The sequence below is a fragment of the Ursus arctos genome, unplaced genomic scaffold (assembly GCF_023065955.2).
Source record: "Ursus arctos isolate Adak ecotype North America unplaced genomic scaffold, UrsArc2.0 scaffold_4, whole genome shotgun sequence".
In the NCBI taxonomy this organism is placed as follows: Eukaryota; Metazoa; Chordata; class Mammalia; order Carnivora; family Ursidae; genus Ursus; species Ursus arctos.
In genome coordinates this window covers 27908836-27934468 of record NW_026623056.1, presented here as the reverse complement: position 1 = coordinate 27934468, position 25633 = coordinate 27908836, and the positions used below count along the sequence as shown (strand labels likewise).

The 25633-nt window shown below is 37.6% G+C and overlaps 1 protein-coding gene across 3 annotated transcripts in view; it reads right to left on the bottom strand.

Moving 5' to 3' along the window:
- Positions 1 to 1654: 1654 nt before the first annotated feature.
- Positions 1655 to 25633, bottom strand: part of LMLN (leishmanolysin like peptidase) — a 74881-nt gene continuing 50902 nt past the window's right edge. For 2 of the 3 annotated variants that reach the window (XM_026495365.4, XM_026495361.4), the window contains 5 exons: positions 24295 to 24427; positions 22502 to 22661; positions 18701 to 18831; positions 14441 to 14651; positions 1655 to 5447 (listed from right to left, as the gene is read on the bottom strand). In XM_026495365.4, coding sequence (XP_026351150.1) covers positions 5347 to 5447; positions 14441 to 14651; positions 18701 to 18831; positions 22502 to 22661; positions 24295 to 24427 — 736 coding nt within the window. In that variant the 3' untranslated portion in view covers positions 1655 to 5346. The remainder of the gene's footprint in view (positions 5448 to 14440; positions 14652 to 18700; positions 18832 to 22501; positions 22662 to 24294; positions 24428 to 25633) is intronic. The other variant, XM_026495363.4, reaches the window with a different exon arrangement.

Below are 25633 nucleotides of genomic sequence, written 5' to 3'. Positions count from 1 at the left end.
ACACAAGCAGGGGAAGTGGGAGAGGAAGAAGCAGGCTTCCCGTGGAGGAGCCTGATGCGGGGCTCAATCCCAGAACTCCGGGATCACGCCCTGAGCTGAAGGCATATGCTTAATGACTGAGCCACCCAGGCGCCCCTAAGCATCCAACTCTTGATTTCAGTTCAGGTCTTGACCTCAGGGTTGTGAGTTCGAGCCCTATGTTGGGCTCCACGCTGGGTGTGGAACCTACTTAAAAAAAAAAAATTAAAATTAAAAAAAGAAAAACAGTTGGATGCTTAACTGACTGAGCTACCCAGGGCGCCCCCCAAATCACTTTAGTATAGTGGCATAATCTGTTTAAGACTCTGGAGACTGGGGTGGCAAACTGTGCTGAGGCGTGTGACAATAGAGTAAACTCTATTCTTCGTGGTTATCTCACTCACATTAAATTTTCATGACCTCAGCCAAATACATCAAAACCTTCACTGTATACACATTCAAGAACAACCATATGCGTGAACGCATGTGAAAATGATTGTAGCCTTCTTAAAATGTCACTACGAAACCTAATGGGGTGAGCAAGAGGAAGCCAGGAGGTGTTCAGGTACTGTGATTTGAGTATTTCCAAATGTGATAATGTCAGAAGGTTGTTGAGTCACTGTTTCTAAATTGAAAAAACTGACTATTAGTGGCATTGAGTGTTAAAGTGGCATTGAACCTAAGATATATTAATGTCTATAGGCAGAAAAAAAAAACCCATTTCTATATAGAATGGAAATAGTGGCTATCTACTAGAACATCAGAGCACATATTTGGACTACCATCTCCAAATATGTCCAATTTAATTTAAAGAATGAACTTCTGGGCAAACACTTAACTAAGCTGACTTAAATAAACCCCTCCAATTAGGCAAATCTATCAGAGTGGTTGTAGACAAAAGACAGCTTATGAATAGGCCTACTAAATAAACTATATTTGATGAACATACCAAAAGGTAAACAGTGTTATATATGTTTATTATAAGACAGCTTCATTTTCAGTATGCTATGCAATTAATATTGGCTTAATCAATTACCTGAAGTAATTAATTACATATAGTTTCAGCTACTTTTATGAAATATTCAAACCTTTAAAAATCTAAATATTATTATTAAAATTTCCCACAAAGATCTCAGCTTAGCAATTAGGTCACAAAGTGCTTGGGTCCATGCCACAGGGCAGAATGGCCCCAAGGGCACATGGTGAAGGCATGTCCAGGATATCCTTTCTCAAACTACACTCAGGTTATGAAGAGAACTCACACCGCAAGACTACAGTCACTGTCTACTTGCTGCTACTGCACAGAGTGTGGTACATGACTGTGCCAGGTGCTCATGCAACGAGACTCGTGGCCCACAGCGTAAAACAAAAGGGACTGGGATAATCTGCAGCCAGAGGAGCTTGCCCTGAATTGTTTTTGACTGCTCTCTTTCCTACATAACTCTTTGAGGAGGGCTACTCCCTATAGTTTTACATAAGACCTGTCCCCATTCTTTAAGTAGGACAATTCTAGTCCAGTTAAAGTAGAAATTGAATTATTTCACAATTAACACCTTGGGTTCCCCAAACAATGCACATGGCTTGTGTTCTTCATCCAGGTTTTAAAAACTGATGATAAGTAAAGACAAGATACAGATTAGTTTACATTTTTATTAAAGTTGGAGATTTTTTTACTAAGGAATATATTACACTTGAAGTTCAAAAACACAAATAAAGATTAGTTCTTAAATTTCCTATTTACCAAAAATGTAAACATAAAAGAAAATAATTCATCACTTCCTTCCTTATCCTGACTGAATAAAAAAAAAAAAGACATCGTCCATTCAGGTAAGTTCTTTCCTCAGAATTAGTACAGACTTCATTAAAATATATTCGTCCTCCAGGGCTGCAAGGACATGGCATGAATGACTAATGCCCACTATGAAATGGGTCTGTGGGGCTATGACTAAAGTCCACCTCCTTTACCAGGACAGCTCAAATGCCCTCAGAGATGGCTCCTCTCTCCATTCAGTGTCCAAGGACATGGACAGCGCTACGACACTGAGCACAAGACACTATAATGACCACGACGTGAAAGCTGGCATACTCCAGGACGCAGATCAGAGCCAGCAGTGACCTACCGAGTCTGGATGAGCGTTAGTCATAGAATATTAGAGCTAAAAGAATCTGAGAAAGCAGCTAGTCATTTTACAGTTGGTCTTCTAATATTGAGGAGAATATTGATAAAATTTTATGGAATACTCAGATGTGTTTATTTATGTATCTTCCTAAAGCCATTTAAACTTCATTAATTTATGTTTCATCTTCAAATATTGATAAACTCTAAGCCAACATACTAGGCTGAAACTAATTTCAAGCATAATTTATAACATTTTAAGAATGCCTATTTGGTCTTAACAAAAATAAATATCCTTAAGAAATAAGTAAGGGAAAAAGATGTTCTTCAGGAGAATATTAGAGAGGCCTACCTTAAGACTACCCTAACTGCTTCCCAGTTTCTTTAAAGCTGTCAGCTCAAGTCTGTTGACATGGCTTCTGCTGCCTTCCTGTAAATTCTGTTCTTGAAAACCTGATAGACAAATTCAGTTGTTATTTTTGACAACTGGGACCTTAATACTATCAAAATGAACCTAAATCTGAACTGAAAACTGAGGTAGTCTAGTCCGTTTTTATATGCACTCCACACTTTTTGAGTCAGAAAGACTCCAATCTACTGTCCCCAAATCGGCTCCTCCTCATTCTCCTTCCGTGCCCCCTCACTTCCACCACGGCTGCAGTCTGCTAGTCTTCTCAGTGAACTGCTTTTGTTAACAGAAAAGGCATCCTGCCACAGGATACCAACATTTAGGCCATTCCGAATTCTTCAGTTCAAAGCTGAGTTCTATCCCACTAATTCTGCATTGGAATCTCAGATTTTAAGTCTGTTTTTAGAATATGGTCATATTCTAAGTGACTCAAATGTTCCTCTTAACATTTCTTACAGGTACAGTGGCCTTCTAAGTCTCCACAGAGTACACTAGGAAGAATCAGCGATAAGAACCACTCTCAGGACTTGTTGAAGAGGAGCATTAGTTACCCTCAGAAACTCAAGATTTCTTAGCCTCATACCTTATCAAGTTCCTTATTTGTGCAGAGAAAACACTAGGGTATCAGATTCCAAGCTTAATAAATATATATATAGAAAAAATGTCATCTATAATATTTTCTCCAGAAAGTCATTAGTGCAAATATAATTATATCAATAAAAAATAAAGCAAAAATATATTTCAAGTATAAAAAGCACCATGCTCGGAAACAATACTACCTAAATGGCATTACTGCACAACAGTCAAAATATAACTGAACCTACCCCTGTGAATCTCGAATATATTATCCATCATATTTTTGGTGAAATTCTTTATACAACTTTGCAGGATGATTTATAATCACAATTGATATATAAGTTTAGAGTTTTATAATTTTCTTAAAAAATATACTCTATACTTTTCTCTGACCTCTAAAGTAATGTGTGACAAAGGCAGAAAACTGAGGACTGGCCTGACACCATTACTATTAATTTCTCTTTAGCTGAAGTCAGCTATGCTAGAGACCCCCAGCTTTTTTTTACAATGACAAATACCTCCAATTTAAAACTGCATGCAAACACATATTTAGAATTTATGCATTAGAAAAAGATGTCTTTCCTCTATGCTGGGTTTGCAGTTTGGCTCCAATACCAAACAGTGAGTTGGAATTACTTTTTGGTAACTATACTGCTTGCTCACTTAGCACAATCTCTTAAATGGAGTGCTGAATTAAAAGGCCAATGAATGAATGAATAAATGAATGAGTGAATGAAAAAATCTTGTCCAGGAGTTATGTTTATAACGCCGCAGGACTTCATTAGTTTTAGAGAGAACAACTGGGCATTACTCATCATTAAAAAATTTCAAATTGGGATTACATGGTAACAGGAGGAGTGTCAAAAACAGGAAGCAAAAAACATCACCTCCTTTTATGGTTTGTTTTGTTTTTTGTTTGCCAAACCCATTCCCTTGTCTGTGGTTTCTCTGGATAGTAGGTAGGGACAGTGGGAATCTCCTTCATCCATTCATGTGCATTACTAATTAGATGACCAGGCATTTGGCTACCTTAAGAAAGTCATAGTTACTTGCCATTTACCTGCACTTCACTGAACTTCTTCACTTTGACATTCAGAGCACTGGGCAGAAATCACATCGAGTCAAGAACATCACCTCCTTTTAAAGCACAGGCAATTTTCTGACCTCTGTGGACTGAGCCTTACGTTGTGGGTAAAGGGAGCCCTACTGAATTGGCCCTACACCAAACCTACACTTTGCTATTAGTAAACAACTCAAACCACCTTGTTTTGACTTGTATTTTTCTTCTTATATATAATTTTCAGATAGTAGAAATTCTTCTGTAACAATTTCTTAGTCCAGTTGAAAATAACTGCCTATCTCTCTATGCGCAGTGCCATAATTTCTTTTTATCTTCGTTGGTCAAAAAGGAATGGTTCTACTTTTGCTGGATTACGGTTATCATAATTATTATGTGAAAAACATAGAGTTATGTTTTCTTCTGTTTGCATGTCTTCAATGTTTTTACAGGGCAGAGTATTTTTCTTTCTCTGCTCCCACAGTTTTTCAAGTCATGATTAAACTACTGGAGAATACGACTGGGAGGGTTACCAACCTGTGAAGGTTCAATAGCAAACTGCCACACAACTGGTTTAAAAAAGGCAAGCACGGTTAAATCATAGATTAAGCAAAACATAATTAAAAAAAAAAACCTTTTAGAAGATTGAGAACAATGATTTAAGTGTACCATGCACAGTCATTAAACTCAATATAGGTATAATAGTGATGTAGAAACCCAATTCAATTACTTTCTGTAAGTCAAAAGACAATTAATACTTTTGAGAACAGGATCCACAATTTATAATCTTGTAATAACCATTTTTTAAATTACTGCAGTATGATGAGCTTTCCCATCATTTTAGGTTAATGAAATGCTGGGGTATGTAATTACTCTGAAAATTTCACCAATTATCCCATTTCCAAAGGTAAACTTCAGGCAGGTTATATATCCTGACAAAGACGTGTGATTTAGAATTCCTTCTCCTCCTCCAAGCTCTGAGGCTGTAGCGCTGCTGAACAGTGACTGTTGTGAAGTTCTGCTTCAAAATCTGACTGTGGTCAATGCTTCCAAGCCAAAGTCAGGAACGCCACTTCTGCCATCTGCCTAGGCTGGCACTCTCCCAGGTTTTGTGCTTTGTTCAGATGAACGTGACACAAAGGAATGTCTTGAGAATCCACTTTTCCATTCCTAGTGCCATACACAAAGAAGAAATCCAGCCAACAGAGGAAATAGATTGCCTAGCAGAAGCCAGAGGGTGACCACCAGGCTAGAGGAACGGGAACAGAGATCTAGGGTTGAAAACAAGAAATTGACTTTCTGGAGACATTTTTGGAATAAATCATACCAACTAAAAATTGACAGATGAGTACAGGTGACTATTAAAAGGTAGAATCAAGAATAACTTCTTGAAACCTAGATACGCAAAGTCATTTTTTATACACTTATGGAAACAGAACAAAATACTTTATGCAGGAAGAAAAGATGATGTACCCACCATATCAAGGTTAAAAGCAGCACCCCAAAAGAAAGAAGTGTCTTCAGGAAGTATCCTGACAAAGCTCAAGGTGCTACACAGGAAAGTAAATTAATATCTTGCTATTCTGACATGGGATGCAGGACCTTCTTCCTCTATTCTTTCTTGTCCTTTCTAAGTAGGGTGACCCTATAATTCATCATTCCAAATCAGGGCATTTTGAGACAAGTGTTGCAATAAATTTCCCAAGATGGAGCCACTCGTACCTGTGGTACTGTGTCAGCAAACTGAAACTTAGATAACTTCTGTGTCCCTCCACTTGACCAGAAACACAGTATAACAAGTAAGCTAACCTTCAACTGCCAAGCCAACTCTGGGACCCGCACGTATTTCCTTTTCCTTTCATCTTTCTAAATAAGGTCAGATATGCCACCCCAGCAAATCAACTTAACCTGAGTACTTCTTCCTTGTTTCCTGCTTGCAGTCCTTTTCCCTTATTTTGCAGTTCTCTGTACTCTTGAGAAGGAGACTGCCTGCTTTATGAAGTGTGGAATAAAATTTGCTTAGATCGACTAAATTGTTCTGATTAACACATGGGGAATGCTATTAATAATTATACCAAGACCACAGGTACATGGACTGTCCCAGGTAAACCAGGACATATGGTCCCTGATCTCTAAATATCTACCCATCTATCCATAGTATCCCAGGCTGATATGGAAATGGCAGAAGAGGGGTGCCTGGGTGGCTCAGTCGGTTGAGCATCTGCCTTCAGCTCAGGTCATGATGCCAGGGTCCTGGGATCGAGTCCTGCATTGGGCTCTCTGCTCAGTGGGTAGTCTGCTTCTCCCTCTCCCTCTGCCTGCCACTTCCCCTGCTTGTGCTCTCTCTCTCAAATAAATGAATAAAATCTTAAAAAAAGAAAGAAAGAAAGAAAGAAAGAAAGAAAGAAAGAAAGAAAGAAAGAAAGGAAGGAAGAAAAAGAAAGAAAGAAATGGCAGAAGATTCTATGGGCTTTGGGCACTAGGAATATATTTTAATTTAGCCATGAGTGGTTCTCCAGGCTAAAATGACTTCCCAAAACAATTCTCAGAATGGAAAACATTTTTATTGCAGTCAAGAGACCAGGTCAACCTGACTTTTTTATTTTATTTTATTTTATTTTATTTTATTTTATTTTATTTTATTTATTTATTTATTTAAAGATTTTATTTATTCATTTGAGAGAGACAGGCAGCCAGAGAGGGAACACAAGCAGGGGGAGTGGGAGAGGAAGAAGCAGGCTCCCAGCGGAGGAGCCTGACGTGGGGCTTGATCCCAGAACGCCGGGATCATGCCCTGAGCCGAAGGCAGACGCCCAACGACTGAGCCACCCAGGCGCCCCAACCTGACTTTATTTTAGAATAAGTTGTCAAGTATCTTGATCAATAAAAAACCAACCAAGTCTTCAAGTCTGACTTGCTTAAATAGGACTGATCTTCAGCTATAGAATGACTAGAATGATAATGTCATGGCACAGCATCTTGCACTTTTGAGCACTATGCAGTGTGGAACAAGTATTTAAAAAAAATTATTTTACTGCCTGTAAGCCAGGTAAACCACGGGGAACATCTATGCTTCCACAATGGAATCATGCTGGTATTCGTTATATCTTAAAAAAAAAATCCCACTTAGCTAAGAATGGTTCTTCTCAAAGTGTAGTCCTTGTGTCAACAATATCAGCATCACCTGGGAACTTGTTAAAAATGCAAATTCTCAGGCTCCAACCCAGATCCTTTGAACCTGAAACTCTGGATTTTAACATGATTCTGATGTATGCTAAAGTTTGAGAACTTCTGACCTAGGACTGCGCTATCTAATATGGCAGCCATAGCTATATGTGCTATTTAAATCTAAATTAATTAAAATAAAATAGTTTCTCACATTAACTACATTTTACATGCTCAACAGTCATATGTGACTAATGACTATTGTACTGGACAGTGAAAACTATGGAACATTTCCATCAACCCAGAGTTGTTGCAGAGTGGTCTGGGCTGCATTAAGGAATAGACCCTGGAGTGCCTAATAACATAGGCATATCCCTTTATCTCCTGATTTTTAATTCGGCCCAAAGGAAACAGGAGAAGTAGGCACTGTTTATCTACTGTTGGTACTAAAATTTAACAAGCAATTAAAACATTAATGGCAGTTCTGGAACATCTGTTCTTCAAAAACATTGCACTTTTAGTACTAGTACTAATTAAAATGAAAAGATTCAAAAAGAGGGTTTCAAAATGAATTAGAGACAATAAGATCTGGGTTTTTATCTGAACATCATTATTTATTAGTTCATGGATAATACATTACTAAATCTCTTTATACCTTAGTTTTCTCATGTGTAAAACAATAATTCCTACCTCATTAGGTTTTGTGATGGTTAAATGCAATGATACAGACATAAAGCACTTGGCAAAGTGTCTAGCATTCAATAAATGGAAACAAAAACAACCCTTACAATCTGAAGAGACTTGAAAGAACTCAGAAATAAATCTTTCATAGTCACTAATGGAAACTATTTTAGGCAATATAGAGCAACTATCTAACCACACTCTAGCATTTAGAAGTGACAACTAGAAAAAAGGAGAAAAGAAAGTCAGAGTTTTATATTCTTTTTTTTTTTTTTTTTTTTTTTTTAAGATTTCTACCCACCCATTTGAGAGAGAGAGCAAGGAGGAGGAGGTGGGGGGGAGAGCACGAGCAGGGGGAGGGGTAGGCAGAGAGAGAAGCAGGCTCCCCGCTGAGCAGGGAGCCCAATGCAGGGGCTCCATCCCAGGACCCCAAGATCATGACCTGAGCCGAAGGCAGACACTTAACTGACTGAGCCACCAGGCGCCCCCAGAGTTTTACATTCTAAAAGAAATTACAAATATAAGAAAAGGCTAGGGGCGCCTGGGTGGCTCAGTCCTTAAGTGTCTGCCTTCGGCTCAGGGCGTGATCCCGGCGTTCTGGGATGGAGCCCCGCATCAGGCTCCTGTGCTGGGAGCCTACTTCTTCCTCTCCCACTCCCCCTGCTTGTGTTCCCTCTCGCTGGTTGTCTCTCTCTCTCTGTCAAATAATTAAGTAAAATCTTAAAAAAAAAGAAAAAGAAAAGGCTATGCGAACTAACACCTAAGAACAACAATAACAAAAATCAGAAGAATTTAGGGAGAATATCTTTTACACTTTCTCCAGAATATTAGCATTTTTAATGTTTTATAGGCATGCTTAAAAACCTAAAAAAATACTTTCCTAAGACAGATTACGGGCAGTCATTTGTTTAATAAGGTTCATCATAGATTAATTCTAATTAAGTATTTCTCACACAAGTACATTTAAAGCATCATAATATTTTTACAAGTTTAGTGGGACATAAAAAAGTATTAAACAGAAACAAACTATTTACCTGAAAGAAACATTTGTCATGGTTTCTGGCACATAGTTCAATAAATTTTCAATAAAGGCTCAATATGCTCAGTGAACACATTGACAAATATGGTTAAGTCAGGATATTTTAGAATTTCAACAGTAATGTGTATATTTAAAAAACAATGCCTAAAATGTATCTATTCTTGTAATATTCACGTATTTTTCAAAATTGTAGTAGTGATTTGGTGCTTGCAACGCTCTTTTGAGCATGCTTCCTCATAGAAATGGGCAAGTTAACAGAGAAATCAATCACATTATAGCAACACCATTTCAGAAGGGTGACTGATAGAGAAGGAGTAGGATAAGCAGAGTCTAAGGTGCAGACTGTGCAGGTGGAGGGGGCAGGTGATTTGCAATCTCTAGCCCCCACCTCCTTTTAATAGACTCACTTGTCTTTGTCATGCTCCAAGGACAGGAAATAATCATCTCATAGCCCCTTGACCTGGTTTGGATTTTCTCTCATTCCTAGACATTCTTCTACTATACTCCTAAGATTCTTACCCATGAACCAGCTGGAATAACTATTTCAACTCTGCCAGTGGTTCAATCCTTGCTCACATCTTGGACAATGAAATGGTGACAGACTGTTATAGCTAACTGAGATTAGGCCTGAGGATGGGAACTCCATCAGAACCACCTAACTTGTGGCTCAGAAGCCCTCTTATTCTAGCCAAAGCAATTTAACAGTAACAACAAAATTAAGTCATCCTACCAGCTTCATATTAAAAGTAAAAGTTAACTAAGAGTATTTAACACTACTTATACTATTTACCACACCAAAGGACCTAAGACCTTTTTTTTTTTTTTAAGATTTTATTTATTTGTCAGAGAGAGAGAGCACAAGCAGGGGGAGTGGCAGGCAGAGGGAGAAGCAGGCTCCCTGCTGAGCAAGAAGCCCAATGTGGGACTTCATTCCAGGACCATGAGATCACGACCTGAGCCAAAGGCAGACGCTTAACTGACTGAACCACCCAGGTGTCCCTAAGATCTCTTTCTTTTAAAAGACTTTATTTATTTATTTGAGAGAGAGAGAGAGAGAGAGAGAATAAGCTGGGGGGAGGGGCAGAGGGAAAGGGAGAAGCAAACTCCCCACTGAGTGGGGAGCCCCATGTGGGGCTCGATCCCAGGACCCTGGGATTACTACCTGAGCCAAAGGCAGACACCTAACCAACTGAGCCACCCAGGCACCCCAGGACCTAAGATCTTACATCATTTCAAACAATTCATTGTGTCATTACTATTATAACTGCAAAATATGTCTGACTCCCTAAAGTTCTGTTCAGAAAAAAGTTAACATAGCAGGCCTGAGACTGCCATCCTTTGAAAGTCGTGCTTGCAAGGATGGTTTAGCTGGTGTCTGAGAACAGGTTTCCACCAGACTTCACCCTATTGCCCCCTTTCTCTTTGCTGATTCTGTTTTGTTATGTCTTCACTTTAACAAATCTTAGCCATAAGTACAACTACAGGTTGAGTCCTGTGAGTCCTAGAGAATCACCAAACCTGGAGGTGGTCCCAGGCACCCCAATAAGTACCAGTCTTCTAAAACTCACACTCTACCTAACAGTTCATATTTGCAGAAAGCCCCCAGGATTTGGGAAAGAAAGGAAACTAAATTTTAGAGGTGGAGAAACTCTGAAGTATAAATGAATGCAGCCCTCCATTTTCAACCAGACCATGGAACAGGCAAAGGGGTACACAGTTCCATTTAAAAAATACCTCCAACTGAAAAAATGAAACAGTGCATAAGATCTTTATTATTCATATTCTAAAATGTCAAACTGCCATAAAAATCACATAGGTCATTTAATTAAAATCTCATAGACCTCAGGTCAGAGCTTTGAGAATTCATGAATTTTGCTTTTATAACTCTCAGAAATGGGTCCTCAGTCTCAGTCTACCCATCTTCAGTAATGGGAGATGGATTTTTCTCAAGGCAGTTCTTTCCATTCCTCTCTGGGACTAAGGATCAGAAATATTTAACTGGAATCTCTCTCCCTATGACTTTGTTCCGTTGTTCCAAATTTTACTCTTTGGAGTCTATCAGAATGAGAAAAATACAGCTCCGTGAAAACCACTTTGTCTCTACTAGCCTGTCTTTCTATCTCGCTTTGTGCATATTTGTGTGTCCTTGCACCCTTCTCTTCTTTGTGGGTATGTCAATCCCTTCTTTAAGCACCTTTTCCAGCATCTTTCCCTTTCTTTTACCTCACCTACTCATAACACAGGCATACCTCGGAGATACTGCGGATTCGGTTTCAGACCACCACAATTAGGCAAGTATTGCAATACAGCAAGTCAAATGACTTTTTTTGTTTCCTGGTGCCTTTAAAAGTTGTGTTTACGCTGTACTGCAGTCTATTAAGTGTGCAATAGCGTATGTCTAAAAAAATGTACAGACCTTAAAAGTACTTTGTTGTTCAAAAATGCTAGTGACTCCCTGCAAGTTATCATCTTTTTTGCTGGTGGAGGGTTTTGCCTTGATGTTGGTGGCTGCTGACTGGTTAGGGTGGTGGCTGTTGAAGATCAGGATGGCTGTGGAAATTTCTTAAAATAAGACAAAAATGAATCCTGTCACATTGATTGACTCTTCCTCTCACAAACGATTTCTCTGTAGCATGGGATGCTGTTTGATAGCATTTTACCCACAGTAGAACTTCTTTCAAAATTGGAGTCAATTCTCTCAAACCCCGCCGATGTTTTATCAACTAAGTTTATGTCATACTGTACATCCTTTGTTGTCCTTTCAACAGTCTTCACAGCATCTGCACCAGGAGTAGTTTCCATCTCAAGAAATCACCTTCTTTGCTCATCCATAAGAAGCAACTCCTCATCCATTCAAGTTTTATCAAGAGATTGCTGCAATCCAGTTACATCTTCAGGCTCCACTTCTAATTCTAGTTCTCTTGCTAATTCCCCCCATACCAGCACTTACTTCCTCCCCTGGAGTCTTGGACCCTCGAAGTCATCCATGAGGGTGGAATCAACTTCTTCTAAACTCCCGTGAATGTGGGTATTTTGACTTCTTCCCATGAAACACATATGTTCTTCTTCTTCTTCTTCTTTTTTTTTAAGATTTTATTTACTTATTTATTTGCCAGAGAGAGATAGAGAACACAAACAAGGGGAGCAGCAGGCAGAGGGAGAAGCAGACTCCCCACTGAGCAGCGAGCCGGAAGCGGGGCTCGATCCCAGGACCCTGAGATCATGACCTGAGCCGAACGCATATGCTTAATCGACTGAGTCACCCAAGCACCTGGAACAGGAATGTTCTTAATGATATCTAGAATGGTGAATCCTTGTGAGAAGGTTTTCAATTTACTTTGCTCTAATGCATCAGAGGAGTCACTATCTATGGCAGCTATAGCCTTATAAAATATATTTCTTAAATAATAAGACTCAAAAGTCAAAATTACCCCTTGATCTGTGGGCTGCAGAATGGATGCTATAATAGCAGGTATGAAAACAACATGAATCTCATTGTTCATTTCCATCGGAGCTCTTGGATGACCAGGTGGATTCACAATGAGCAGTTATTTTAAAAGGAATCATTTTTTTCTGAGAAGTAAGTCTCAGCACTGGGCTTAAAATAGTAAAAACCATGCTGCAAACAGATGTGCTGTCATCCAGGCTTTGTTGTTCCACTTACAGAGCAAAGGCAGGGTAGATTTGGTATAAATCTGAAGGGCCCTGAGATTTTCAGAATGGTAAATCAGCACTGGCTTCAACTTCAAGTCATCAGCCGCATTCACCCCTAACGAGAGCCAGCCTGTCCTTGGAAGCTTTGAAGCCAGGCATTGACTTCTCCTCTCTAGCTACAAATGTCCTCAATGGCATCTTCTTCCAATGGAAGCTTCATCTACATTGAAGATCTGTTGTTTAGGGGCGCCTGAGTGGCACAGCGGTTGGGTGTCTGCCTTCGGCTCAGGGCGTGATCCTAGCGTTATCGGATCGAGCCCCACATCAGGCTCTTCTGCTATGAGCCTGCTTCTTCCTCTCCCACTCCCCCTGCTTGTGTTCCCTCTCTCGCTGGCTATCTCTATCTCTGTCAAATAAATAAATAAAATCTTTAAAAAAAAAAAAAAAAAAGGGGGCGCCTGGGTGGCGCAATCGTTAAGCGTCTGCCTTCGGCTCAGGGCATGATCCCGGGGTTCTGGGATCGAGCCCCACATCAGGCTCCTCCGCTAGGAGTCTGCTTCTTCCTCTCCCACTCCCCCTGCTGTGTTCCCTCTCTCGCTGGCTGTCTCTGTCAAATAAATAAATAAAATCTTTAAAAAAAAAAAAAAAAAAAAAAAAAAAAAAAAAAAGATCTGTTGTTTAGTGTAGCCACTTCCACTATTTATTCAGACCACCCAGAGTTTCTCCATATCAGCAATAAGGATGTTTCACTTTTTTTTTTTTTTATCATTCATGTATTCACTGTAATATCACTTTTCATTTCCTTCAAGAACTTTTCCTTTGCATTTACAACTTGGCTAACTGACACAACTAGTTTTTGACATGCTTTCTTCACTAAAATGAATCATTTCTATCTTTTGATTTAAAGTGACAGATATGTGACTCTTCCTTTTACTTGAACACTTAGAGGACATGGTAGGGTTATTAATTGGTCTAATTTCAGTATTCTTGTGTCTCAGGGAATAGGGAGGCCCGAGGAAATGGAGGGAAATGGGAATTGTTGGTGGAGCAGTCAGAACACACACAATTACCAGTTAAGTTCACTTTCTAATGAGTGTGGTTCCTGGCGCCCCAAAACAACAAAATTACAATAGTAAAATCAAAGATCACTGATCATAGATCACTATAACAAATATAATAATAATTAAAAAGCTTAAAATATTGTGAGAATTCTCAAAGTGTGACACAGAGACATGAAGTGAATCAATGCTGTTGGAAAAGGGGTGCTGGCAGAGTTGCTGACACAGTTGGCACAAACCTTCCATTTGTAAAAAATGCAGTATCTGTGAAGTGCAATAAAGTAAAGCAGAATAAAATGAGGTATGCCTGTATAACTGAAATACATTTAATTGCTTTTTGTGTTTAATGAGCAGAATTTTCTTTACACTTAATTTCAAAATGAATGGTTGGAATATTCACTTTTTGTAACCTTGATTTTTTTTTTTTTTCCAAATTGGAGGGTCTTTAGAAAGAACCTTTAGAAGGGCTCCTTATCCTTGCTCTTACTAAACGGAAGTGTCATGTTTACTCACCTTCAGTTTCTAACAATGGTGGGAAGGAGGCTTTCCCATAAAACTACAATTAGAAGAGAAGATGCTCCACCTGTCTTAGAGTTTCCTGGAATGGAATTTCCAACATTATATAAGAAAAGTCCTTGTCTTTACTCCAACCACAGAGACTACTCACCCAGTGGTAGAGCTCGGGTCAAGTTAGCAGCTGGAGGATCTGTTTCTGGAGGACAGAGCTCACAGAAGTCCCAACATGATGGGCAGAGCAGGTTACCATCATGAATCCAGCCATTCATCTGAATACTGACAGGGAGGACCTGCCCAGCTCGACTACACAAATATGAAGTGTTCTGAACCCAAACTGTCAGACCTTGAGAAGAACAAGAAACCTTCAAATAGGAAGAAAAAAAATCAGATCAATAAGATTCTCATATAGGATATATGAGCCTTTTTCACCTACAGGAAAATACATTAGAATTTACTAAAAATACTGACTATAAAACACAATTTGGGATATAGGCATATCTTTAATCTCATATAATGATAGCTAAATTATTCAGGTTCTAAAGAATTTCCACTCTGTGGTAGTAGTTCTTAAAACTTTTAGTTTAGTACTTTCAAAAAAATCTGAGGAAAGACACAGACACTTTGCTTTAAATATACAACACACAACTTTACCTACAATTTGGATTTATATACCCTGAAGACAAGTTGTCAAGAATAACATTTCTGTAGGGGCACCTAGCTGGTGTAGTCTGTGGAGCATGCAATTCTTGATCTCGGGGTTGTGAGTCTGAGCCCCACAATGGGTGTAGAGATTATTTTTAAAAAATCAAATCTTAGGGGCACCTGGCTGTCTCAGTCAGAATAGCATGCAACTCTTGATCTCAGGGTCCTGAGTTCGAGCCCCATGTTCAGTGTAGAGATTATTTAAATAAATAAAACTTTAAAAATAATAATAAAATCTTTTAAAAAAGAATAACATTTCTGTAATTATAGTATCCTCATAATACTTCAGCTTAAACCTTTGTCAAAGAGCCATACTCATGTCATTTTCTCCACAAGTCGCATATTTTGTATATCAAATTTTTATTAGTTATCTTAAATTGCAAAAATACAGGCTCATTGTTAAAAAAAGTAATACAGCATAGAAATGTACATAGTAAAAGTTTTTTTATTCTTTTTCACTATCATAGATCCTCTGCTCAGGTGTAAAAAGGGTCCTAGTGATTTTACGTGGACTGGTAACATCTTTAAAGGTAGGACTCACCCCTTACCTACAAGGAGTAACTAATAAAGCCAATTTTAAAAAGCAAACACATCAAAGCTAACTTTTTTTTTTTTTTTTTTAAATATTTTATTTATTTATTTGACAGAGAGACAGCCAGCGAGAGAGGGAACACAGCAGGGGAGCGGGAGAGGAAGAAGCAGGCTCCCAGCGGAGAAGCCTGATGTGGGACCCGATCCCGGCACACCAGGATCACGCCCTGAGCCAAAGGCAGACACCCAACGACTGCGCTACCCAGGTGCCCCTAAAGCTAACTTTTTAAAAAAAGATTTTATTTATTTGGGGTGCCTGCGTGGCTCAGTCGGTTAAGTGTCTGCCTTTGGCTCAGGTCATGATTCCTCATCGGTCCTAGGATCAAGTTCCTCATCAGGCCCTCTGCTCAGCAGGGAGCCTGCCTCTCCCTCTGCCTACCACTCTGTCTACTTGTGCTATCAAATAAATAAATAAAATCTTAAAAAAAAAAAAAGATTTTATTTATTTATTTATTTGGGGGGGTGCACAAGTGGGGGTAGGGACAGAAGGGGAAGGACAGAGAATCTGAAGCGCTACGCAAGTCTCAGTCTCATGACCATGAAATCATGACCTGAGCCAAAACCAAGAGTTGGCCGCTTAACTGATTGAACCACCCAGGTGACCCTACTAAAACTAACTTTTAAACAATTTTAAATATGTGTTCTTCAAAGTTTTTTTTTAAATATTTTATTTATTTATTTGTCAGAGAGAGAGAGAGAGTGGAAGAGAGAGTGTACAAGTAGGGCGAGCAGCAGGCAGAGAGAGAAGCAAGAAGCCCGATGCAGGACTCAATCCCAGGACCCTGGGATCCATGACCTGAACCGAAGGCAGACATTTAACCGACTGAGCCACCCAGGCGTCCCTCAAAGTTGTTTGCTAAAAAGACTTCACATTAATTTCAATTATGCTACTTCACTTTAAATATTTCTGGAACTTCTCTCCTGGGCCTATCTTCAAACCAAGTGTGTGATTCCGAATATGTTTGATGGTGGCAAATTTTTACTTAGCAAGTTAATGTAATTTTTAGAAATACCCAAAAGTTGCACAGAACCAAATCCAGTAGAGGTAGTTGACTAAACTGACTAACATTAAGTTAATATAGGTAGGGGGATGTCCTTGTGTATAAGAAATACACAAAGTGGGATGCCGAGGTGCTCAGTTGGTTAGGCGTCTGCCTTCGGCTCAGGTCATGATCCCAGGGCCCTAGGATCAAGCCCTGTGTTAGGCTTCTTGCTCAGTGGGGAGTCTGCTTCTTCCTCTGCTTTTGCCTGCTGCTCCCACGTTGGGTGTAGAGCTTACTTAATACATAAAAAAAATATAATAAAATAAAATAACTTGAAGAGATCATTCTCCTATTATAGTTGCCACTGTTCTAGCTTTATCCCCTATAATATTTTTCACTTAAGGGAATTTATTTCAATTTACATCTTACATCTTGCATAAATGTGCTTATAAAAGAATATTTTTATCATGAAAAGTAAAAACTCAATATATAACAAGGAAATGACTTCCTTAATTATGATACCTTAAAAAGATATAATGTCGGGGCACCTGGGTGGCTCAGTCAACTGGTTGAGCATCTGCCTTCGGCTCAGGTCATGATCCCAGGGTCCTGGGATCAAGCCCCATATCGGGCTCCCTGCTCAGCAGACAGCCTGCTTCTCCCTCACCCTCTGCTGCTCCCCCTGCTTGTGCTCTGTCAAATAAATAAATAAAATCTTAAAAAAAAAGATGTAATGTCTTATGGTCTTAAAGAATAGTAATTATTGGGGCACCTGGCTGGCTCAGTGAATAGAGCATGTGACTCTTGATTTCAGGTTTGTGAGTTCAAGCCCCACATTGTGGGAAGAATTTACTTAAAAAACAAACAAACAGAAAGAATAGTAATTTTTATTACTGGAAAAATTAGGAAAAGGTGTTTTGCTCCACACTAAGTGAAGGCAGTAAAACAAAATTTTGCACTATGATTACAACCAGGTCAAAACTATGAATTTAATAAATACATAAATCTGCAATAGAATTTATCAGAAAATGGTAGCAGGATTATAGCTGTCAGATTATAGCTGAAAAGTACTTATTCTGAATTATGTTTTGTAAGATTTCAAAGATAAGTTTATATGAATTAGATGATATGTGAATTATATCTCAATAAAGCTGTTAAAAAAAAGTTAATTTTATAAATAACTTTAAAAGTAATAATTAAATTGCCAGCTACCGAAGTCCATTTAGATTTTGCAGCTGAAATGGTACAAAGAATTCTTATTTTTCAATTCTCAGGATCACACTTTCCTCTTTGATATCCATTAGTAGAGTATGTAATACTCTTTAAGTTGGATGCTCCTAAGTTACAGAATGCCTGTATCTTAATAAGTTTATTTTTTTTAAATTTTATTTATTTATTTGACAGAGAGAGAGAGCACAAGCAGGGGGAGCAGCAGGCACAGGGAAAGGGAGAAGCAGACTCCCCACTGAGCAAGAAGCCGATGCAGGGGCTCGATCCCAGGACCCTGGGATCATGACCTGAGCTGAAGGCAGACACTTAGTTGACTGAATCACCCAAGTGCCCCTCTTAATAAGTTTTTAATAAGGTGATGCAGTCATTTAAAATCAGATGTGCAAATGAAACAATTAAGAAAAAAGTACTTTGCTACCTTTGGATTTCTAATTATAGAAGAGAAAAACCTAGTATTAATCTGTAGTTGATTTATTAATTCTTTTTTAATTAAAAATTTTTTTATTATGATAGATTTATTAATTCTTAAATCCACACTTTCCTCAGATCTTATGAAATAAAATTGCAAACTTTTTCCATTACAAAGTAATACTTGTTCAAAAACAAAATTACATATATTCCATTATTTCCTTGGGATATATGCTCAAAGTAAATTACTATACAACTTGCTGATATGTAACAATTGTATGTGTTTTTAAACAAATGCAAAAAGGTAATCTCTCTGAGAGAAGTGACAATATTTTCACAAAACATAAGCATCCAAACTAATATTTACATAAATAAATTAAAAGTATTAATCAGTACATTTTATACAAAATATAAAATATATTAAAAAATATAAAAACCACTGATAACAACACAAAATTATATAATATTTGATAATAATTAACAATCATATAGTTTACCTGATAACATCCACTCCCCCAGTCTGGGTAACTCAGCTTCCTCTCACACTTCTCCATGACAAATGCTGATTTCTGAATTAGACAAACTGAATGAGGTCCATACTTTTCAGCACCATAGTTTTTAAAAAGATCTGAAGCAAATCAGAGAACTTCTCTTTAAAAATTGACTTTTGGCTCAAAGAACAAGAAGCTAAAGCATTCCATTCTTATGGTTCAAAGTTGCTTTAAAAATCGAACATGTTTAATGGAAATTTTCAATTAAAAAATCAAGAGAAACAGCCTCCAAAATTAAGGCTGGGTTCTCAATAAAGGACTTAGTGGGAGGAAATTATTATATCAAAAACAGGAGATAGAAGTGGGCCTAAAGTATCTAAATTAGATATATAGAGAAAATGGCACTAAGAATCCTCTTTACTGGTAGTCTAAATAGGGGTCACCTCCCAGATGACCCATGATAGATAAAGCCAAGTGATTTATCTAATGAAGGCTTTTTTTGGGGTGCTGCAAAAACTTTTTTGCAAAGTTTTCTTGTATTTTCATCGTATGCTATCTCCTGGAGGTCCATATATAACATGCTGATCTAGTCTCAGACTGAGCACAAGCATGCAGAGACATAGGGTGGATTAAATGACCTCTAAATAGCTAATGGACAAAGGAATGAGGGTCTTAAGCCCTTGCAATAATTTGTTCTCTTTACACTTAATACAAGTTTCATCTTTTGAAAGCAGAGTTCTTAAAGATAGGTATTTTACATCAGTTGTGAAAAATCTTAATTATATAAGCCAAGAAAGAAAATGTAAAACAGAATGAAAGAGAACATTTTTTTTTTGGTACTTATGAATATTTCAAAGTCCTTGAAAAACAAAGTGATCAGTCAAAAAAAGAAAAGGGGCTGGTCAGCAAACTACAGCCCTCAGGCCAAATCCTCAAGGCTACCTGAGGGTTTATATAAATAAAGTTTTATGGAACACTGCCATTAATTTACACATTTTCTATAACTGCTTTCACACTGTAACAGCAGAGTTCAGTAATTGCAATAGAGACTGCATGACCGTAAATAGTAAATAATAAAATATTTACTATTTTTCTTGAAAAAAATAAAAATAAAATAAAATATTTAGTATCTTTCTCTTTACAATAAATGTTTGCCAACTCCAGCTCTAAAACAACAAAATGTGATACCATATTATCAGCAAACCCATAAGTGACAGATCTCTGCATTTCTCGGCTTTAACGTGGAACTGCTGAATAGTTATACGTTTTTAGACATTTATTAAATAGGCGAGTGATAAAAAACATGACTATACGTATCTAGTTCAATCTACCAGGTTTAAAAATAAAAGGAAAAACCATTATAGAAATTTAAAATGTAAATAACAGAGTCTGTAATAAAGTATGGAATAACTGGGGATAAAAAAGACGAGGTTTTCAATGGAACAGAATAGAGAACCCAGAAATGGACCCTCGGCTCTTTGGGCAACTAATATTTGATAAAGCAGGAAAAAACATCTGGTGGGAAAAAGACAGTCTCTTCAATAAATGGTGCTGGGAAAATTGGACAGCTACATGCAAAAGAATGAAACTTGACCAATCTCTCACACCATACACAAAAATAAACTCCAAATGGATGAAAGACCTCGATGTGAGACAGGAATCCATCAAAATTCTAGAGGAGAACATAGGCAGCAATCTCTACGACATCAGCCAAAGCAACCTTTTTCATGACACATCTCCAAAGGCAAGAGAAACAAAAGATAAAATGAACAAGTGGGACTTCATCAAGATAAAAAGCTTCTGCACAGCCAAGGAAACAGTCAAAAAAACTAAGAGGCAGCCCACGGAATGGGAGAATATATTTGCAAATGACACTACAGATAAAGGACTGGTATCCAAGATCCACAAAGAACTTCTCAAACTCAATACACGAGAAACAAATAAACAAATCAAAAAATGGGCAGAAGATATGAACAGACACTTTTCCAATGAAGACATACAAATGGCTAACAGACACATGAAAAAATGTTCAAAATCATTAGCCATCAGGGAAATTCAAATCAAAACCACACTGAGATACCACCTTACGCCAGTTAGAATGGCAAAAATAGACAAGGCAAGAGACAACAATTGTTGGAGAGGATGTGGAGAAAGGGGATCCCTCCTACATAGTTGGTGGGAATGCAAGTTGGTACAGCCACTCTGGAAAACAAGTGTGGAGGTCCCTTAAAAAGTTAAAAATTGAGCTACCCTATGATCCAGCCATTGCGCTACAGGGTGTTTACCCCAAAGACACAGACGTAGTGAAGAGAAGGGCCATATGCACCCCAATGTTCATAGCAGCAATGTCCACAATAGCTAAATCGTGGAAGGAGCCGAGATGCCCTTCAACAGATGACTGGATTAAGAAGCTGTGGTCCATATATACAATGGAATATTACTCAGCTATCAGAAAGAACGAATTCTCAACATTTGCTGCAACATGGACGACACTGGAGGAGATAATGCTAAGTGAAATAAGTCAAGCAGAGAAAGACAACTATCATATGATTTCTCTCATCTATGGAGCATAAGAACTAGGATGATCAGTAGGGGAAGAAAGGGATAAAGAAGGGGGGGTAATCAGAAGGGGGAATGAAGCATGAGAGACTATGGACTATGAGAAACAAACTGAGGGCCTCAGAGGGGAGGGGAGTGGGGGAATGGGATAGACCGGTGATGGGTAGTAAGGAGGGCACGTATTGCATGGTGCACTGGGTGTTACACGCAACTAATGAATCATCGAGCCTTACATCGGAAACCGGAGATGTACTGTATGGTGACTAACATAATATAATAAAAAATCATTAAAAAAAAAAAAAAGACGAGGTTTTGGAGTAACTGGGTGATGGACACTGGGGAGGGTATGTGTTGTAATGAGCACTGGGTATTATATAAGACTGACGAATCACAAACTGGTACCCCTGAAACAAATAATACATTATATGTTAATTAATTGAATTTAAATTAAAAAAAAAAAGGACCAGGTTAGAAATGTTGATGACCACAGAGTGAAAAACTACCTATTGCTCTTTAACATATCAGATGTGATAATATTTTGTTTACAAAGGTGGATACTCAATTATCATACTCTTTATGTGTATTAAAAGGGAATAAATAATATGGCAATATATCTTAATAGCCATGGGACAATCGTGTTTTTCTGATATCTGGAAAATGACATGTTACTTCTAAATTATGTAAAATGCACACTCCTCAGAAGAGAAAAAAAAATAGGATACCTAATATGACTTAATGAAAAGAGCTCTGAATTGGAGGATCTTACACTGGCACCAATTAGTTGTATTATTTAGTGTCTCTTTGTTCACCTGTGAAATTCAATAATATGTTTCCTGTCTCTCTCAACAGGTTTTTAGAAGAATAAAATGAAATGATAAAAATGAAGCGCTTTGCAAATGAAAATGTCATGCAGATATAGGGTAAAACAAAAAAGTAGGGTGCACACATGTGCAAATGTATCTAAACAACTAACAATCCTTGTTACGTGTCCTACTTCTAAGCATTTACTATGTGAATTCATTTAGTTCTCACAAGTACTCTATAAGATAGGTATTATTATCCCCTTGATACACAGAAGGAAACTGAGGAACGGAGAAGTTAAGTTACTTCTAACAAATAGATACCAGTGGAACCATAATACAAATTCAGATAGTCTGGCTTCTGGGTCTATGCCCTTAATCCCTATTTTATATTGCTCATATGTAATTTTAATATATACGCAACATTTCATTTCACTAGGCTACTAACCTGGTTGATTTTCCAATATTCTACAATCTGAGCTGCGCTGATATTCACCACTTAAATGCCAACTGAATTCCTGACTAAAAGGGCAGTAGTCAGCAATTTCTACTGAACCACCATAATAAGGCAAATCTTCTGCAGGTATTCCACTTAGTTCATCGAAGTACTACAAAAAAAAAAAATTATTAGGAAGGCAGGAAAGTAAGAAACATTCTATATAATCAAAACAAAGTCCACAGGCATTTTACAGCAATCCTTTAATGCTGCATAATATAAAAAAGATATCACTGTACTTTTCTTCATATATAATAGAATATAAAGGCAGTAATATACTACCTGAGGGATATTTCAAGGTTGTTGTAGTTTTAGAAATAAGCAAGGTAAGTATATCAGTCTAAGTTCTTTTATTACATGACAAATTTGACTAATGTTTTAAAAAGATGAATAAGAAGAGTTTTAAGAGTTGACAAAACACAAAACTAATCCAGAGAATTAAGATATTTTAAATATAATGTACTTGAAGTGTTTACAGAAGACTTAATTTATGTGCTGCTTTGACAAACTTGAAAAAATAAAACTGTGATAATATGAATGAGATCATATTTGTATGAAATACTTTGAGGACCACTTGGGTGACTCAGTCAGTTAAGCGTCTACCTTTGGCTCAGGTCATGATCTTGGGGTCCTGGGATCAAGCCCTGCCTCTGGCTTCCTGCATGGGGCGGCGGGGGGGGGGGAACTGGGTGGGTGGGTGGTGTCTGCTTCTCCCTCTCCCTCTGCCTCCCCGCCCACTCCCACTCATGCATACACACTCTCTCACTCTCTCTCAAATAAATAAATACAATCTTAAAAAAAAATACTTTGAACACCAAAGGAATAAGGCAGCAGATAAATTTTGAAGATTTTACATTTACACCAACTCCCTGAATTATATTACTATGACTGGAAATACAGTTCCCATCTTATGGTATCTGAAGCATTCAGTGGGGTCATAAACATATGCAGGAAGCTCAAAATTTAGCAGCAATCTAAATTAAATTATCTTCTGAGATACCACTTCTGAGTACACAATCCTTTGTAAATGGCAGGCAGAACTGAGGTGTTTTAGAGATGGCCACTGCAACAACAAACTTCACGGTCCAATCAGAGATTCAGACTGAATATGTGGGACCATTTCCCTCACCTTTCTTTTTTCTTTCCTTTTTTGAGAGAGAGGACGGGCAGACAGAGAGGGAGAGAGAGAATCTTAAGCAGGCTCCATGCCCAGAGTGGAGCCCTATACTGGGCTGAATCTCACGACTCTGAGATCATAACCTGTGATGAAATCAAGAGTGAGACGCTTAACTGACTGAGCCACACAGGCGCCTCTCCTTCACCTTTTAGATCCCGTGTGTCAAACCTTTTCTAAAATAGAACTTCCAAGACTTCTAATTAATTGGATTAGAGTACCTCAGTTACTTTCTTTGAAGAACCTTGTTTTCTGTGTAAATTAGAGGAAATTAAACATGAAGACTTTGGAAACAATTAGAAAAAAATACAAACCACTTAAAAATAGATCTGATAAATATTCTAAATGCCTTTTACCATTACTACAAGGCATTGCTAGATATTACTTGTTGATTAGCACATGGGCTTTAAAGAATTGTAAGAATTCTTCATTTTCTTCTAACTTATAGAAAACAAATGGGGCCTTTCATAAGTTGAAAAAATTTAGAGAATTCACTCTTCTAATTCAAAATGGAGACTTCTTTTTAAAAAGTTGAGTTGATTTCTAAAATTGTGCCCAAAACAAGTATTACCTGGTACTCTTGAGGTAAAGGTTTTGAAAACTTCTGCAAATTACACACTGCTACTGCTCTCTGGTCCTGTCTGCAAGTTAACTGCAATGGATTACTTCTGAGTGTATCACAGAAAGGGCTCAGCACCTGCCTCCTGCACACAAAGATAAACACCACGGTATCAAACTCTAAAGAAAATACAATGAATCCGTTTTTAGATCTCGTCTATTCTATTATCATTTCAGTATACTTTAATAGTTCAATACTAAATGCTGAATCAGGTTATGAAGTTATTTTTAAAAGGGTAAAAAGAAATGCTTAATGTAGATATGAAAGATTAGTATTACATGCACTGTAATATTATTCCACCATTATTAAACACAATTCTATTTATCTCTTTTTCCACTTTTGCCAGTAAAATGGAGTTCTGCAGACCTGATCTGCATGTTTAATGACAAATAATGAAATTCCTGATCCTGCTTGGAAATGCAAATCTTCATAACTAATATAATGGAGTCTCAGAAAGAGACAGAGATGATGCCCTTCTGTCCTGCAGCTACAAAGAGTGAAATTTTTTCTATGCCATAATCTAGTTCAAAGACTCTTGTTTGACAGTTTGTTAAACTGAACACATTCACAAGACATCCTGTTTTCATGTGCAAAATGAAGACGGTGTGAATACTCTTAATTATTACAAGTTGTTCTGTTCTGTTAAATCTAATCTTGAAAGTACAATTTGGAAAAAGATGTCTTGTAATTTTCCAAAGACACTGGAATCTATTGCATTGTTCTGTAAAAATAATCTTCAAATTAGTTGCCTTATTGATAATTATAATACAAATTATATTAATGTCATAACAATAATGTAATTAATGAAATTCCAGTATTCTTAAGATTGGTTGCCAAATTGTAATAGGATTACTGCTATTTTTCCTCTTCTCCTACATGCCTGTTGGGGAAAAAAGCCTAGGTTAGATTTCTTATTTCAAGGAAAATTGATAACTTGCTTCATTTAAGTTAACACAGTATAGCAACAAAACATTTCTAGGGGAATTACAGCTTCTTAAGATAAAATGTGTTAAAGACCTACCACAGTCTTTGGTAAATGTGAAGCAGTACAGTGTAATAGGAAAACAAAGGTCTAGAAGTCTTCACACAGGCTTGGTTTCAAATACCAGCTTATTTGATGTTTACTTAATTTTCGTGAGCTTCAACTATAAAGCACTTGGTATCTAGCACATAGAAGTTACTCAATAAATGTTTTTTCACTGTCCACACCACTTTTATAAAATCTTTACATAAGGCAATTTTATAACTTTTTTTTTTTTTTTTTAAGATTTATTTATTTGACAGAGATAGA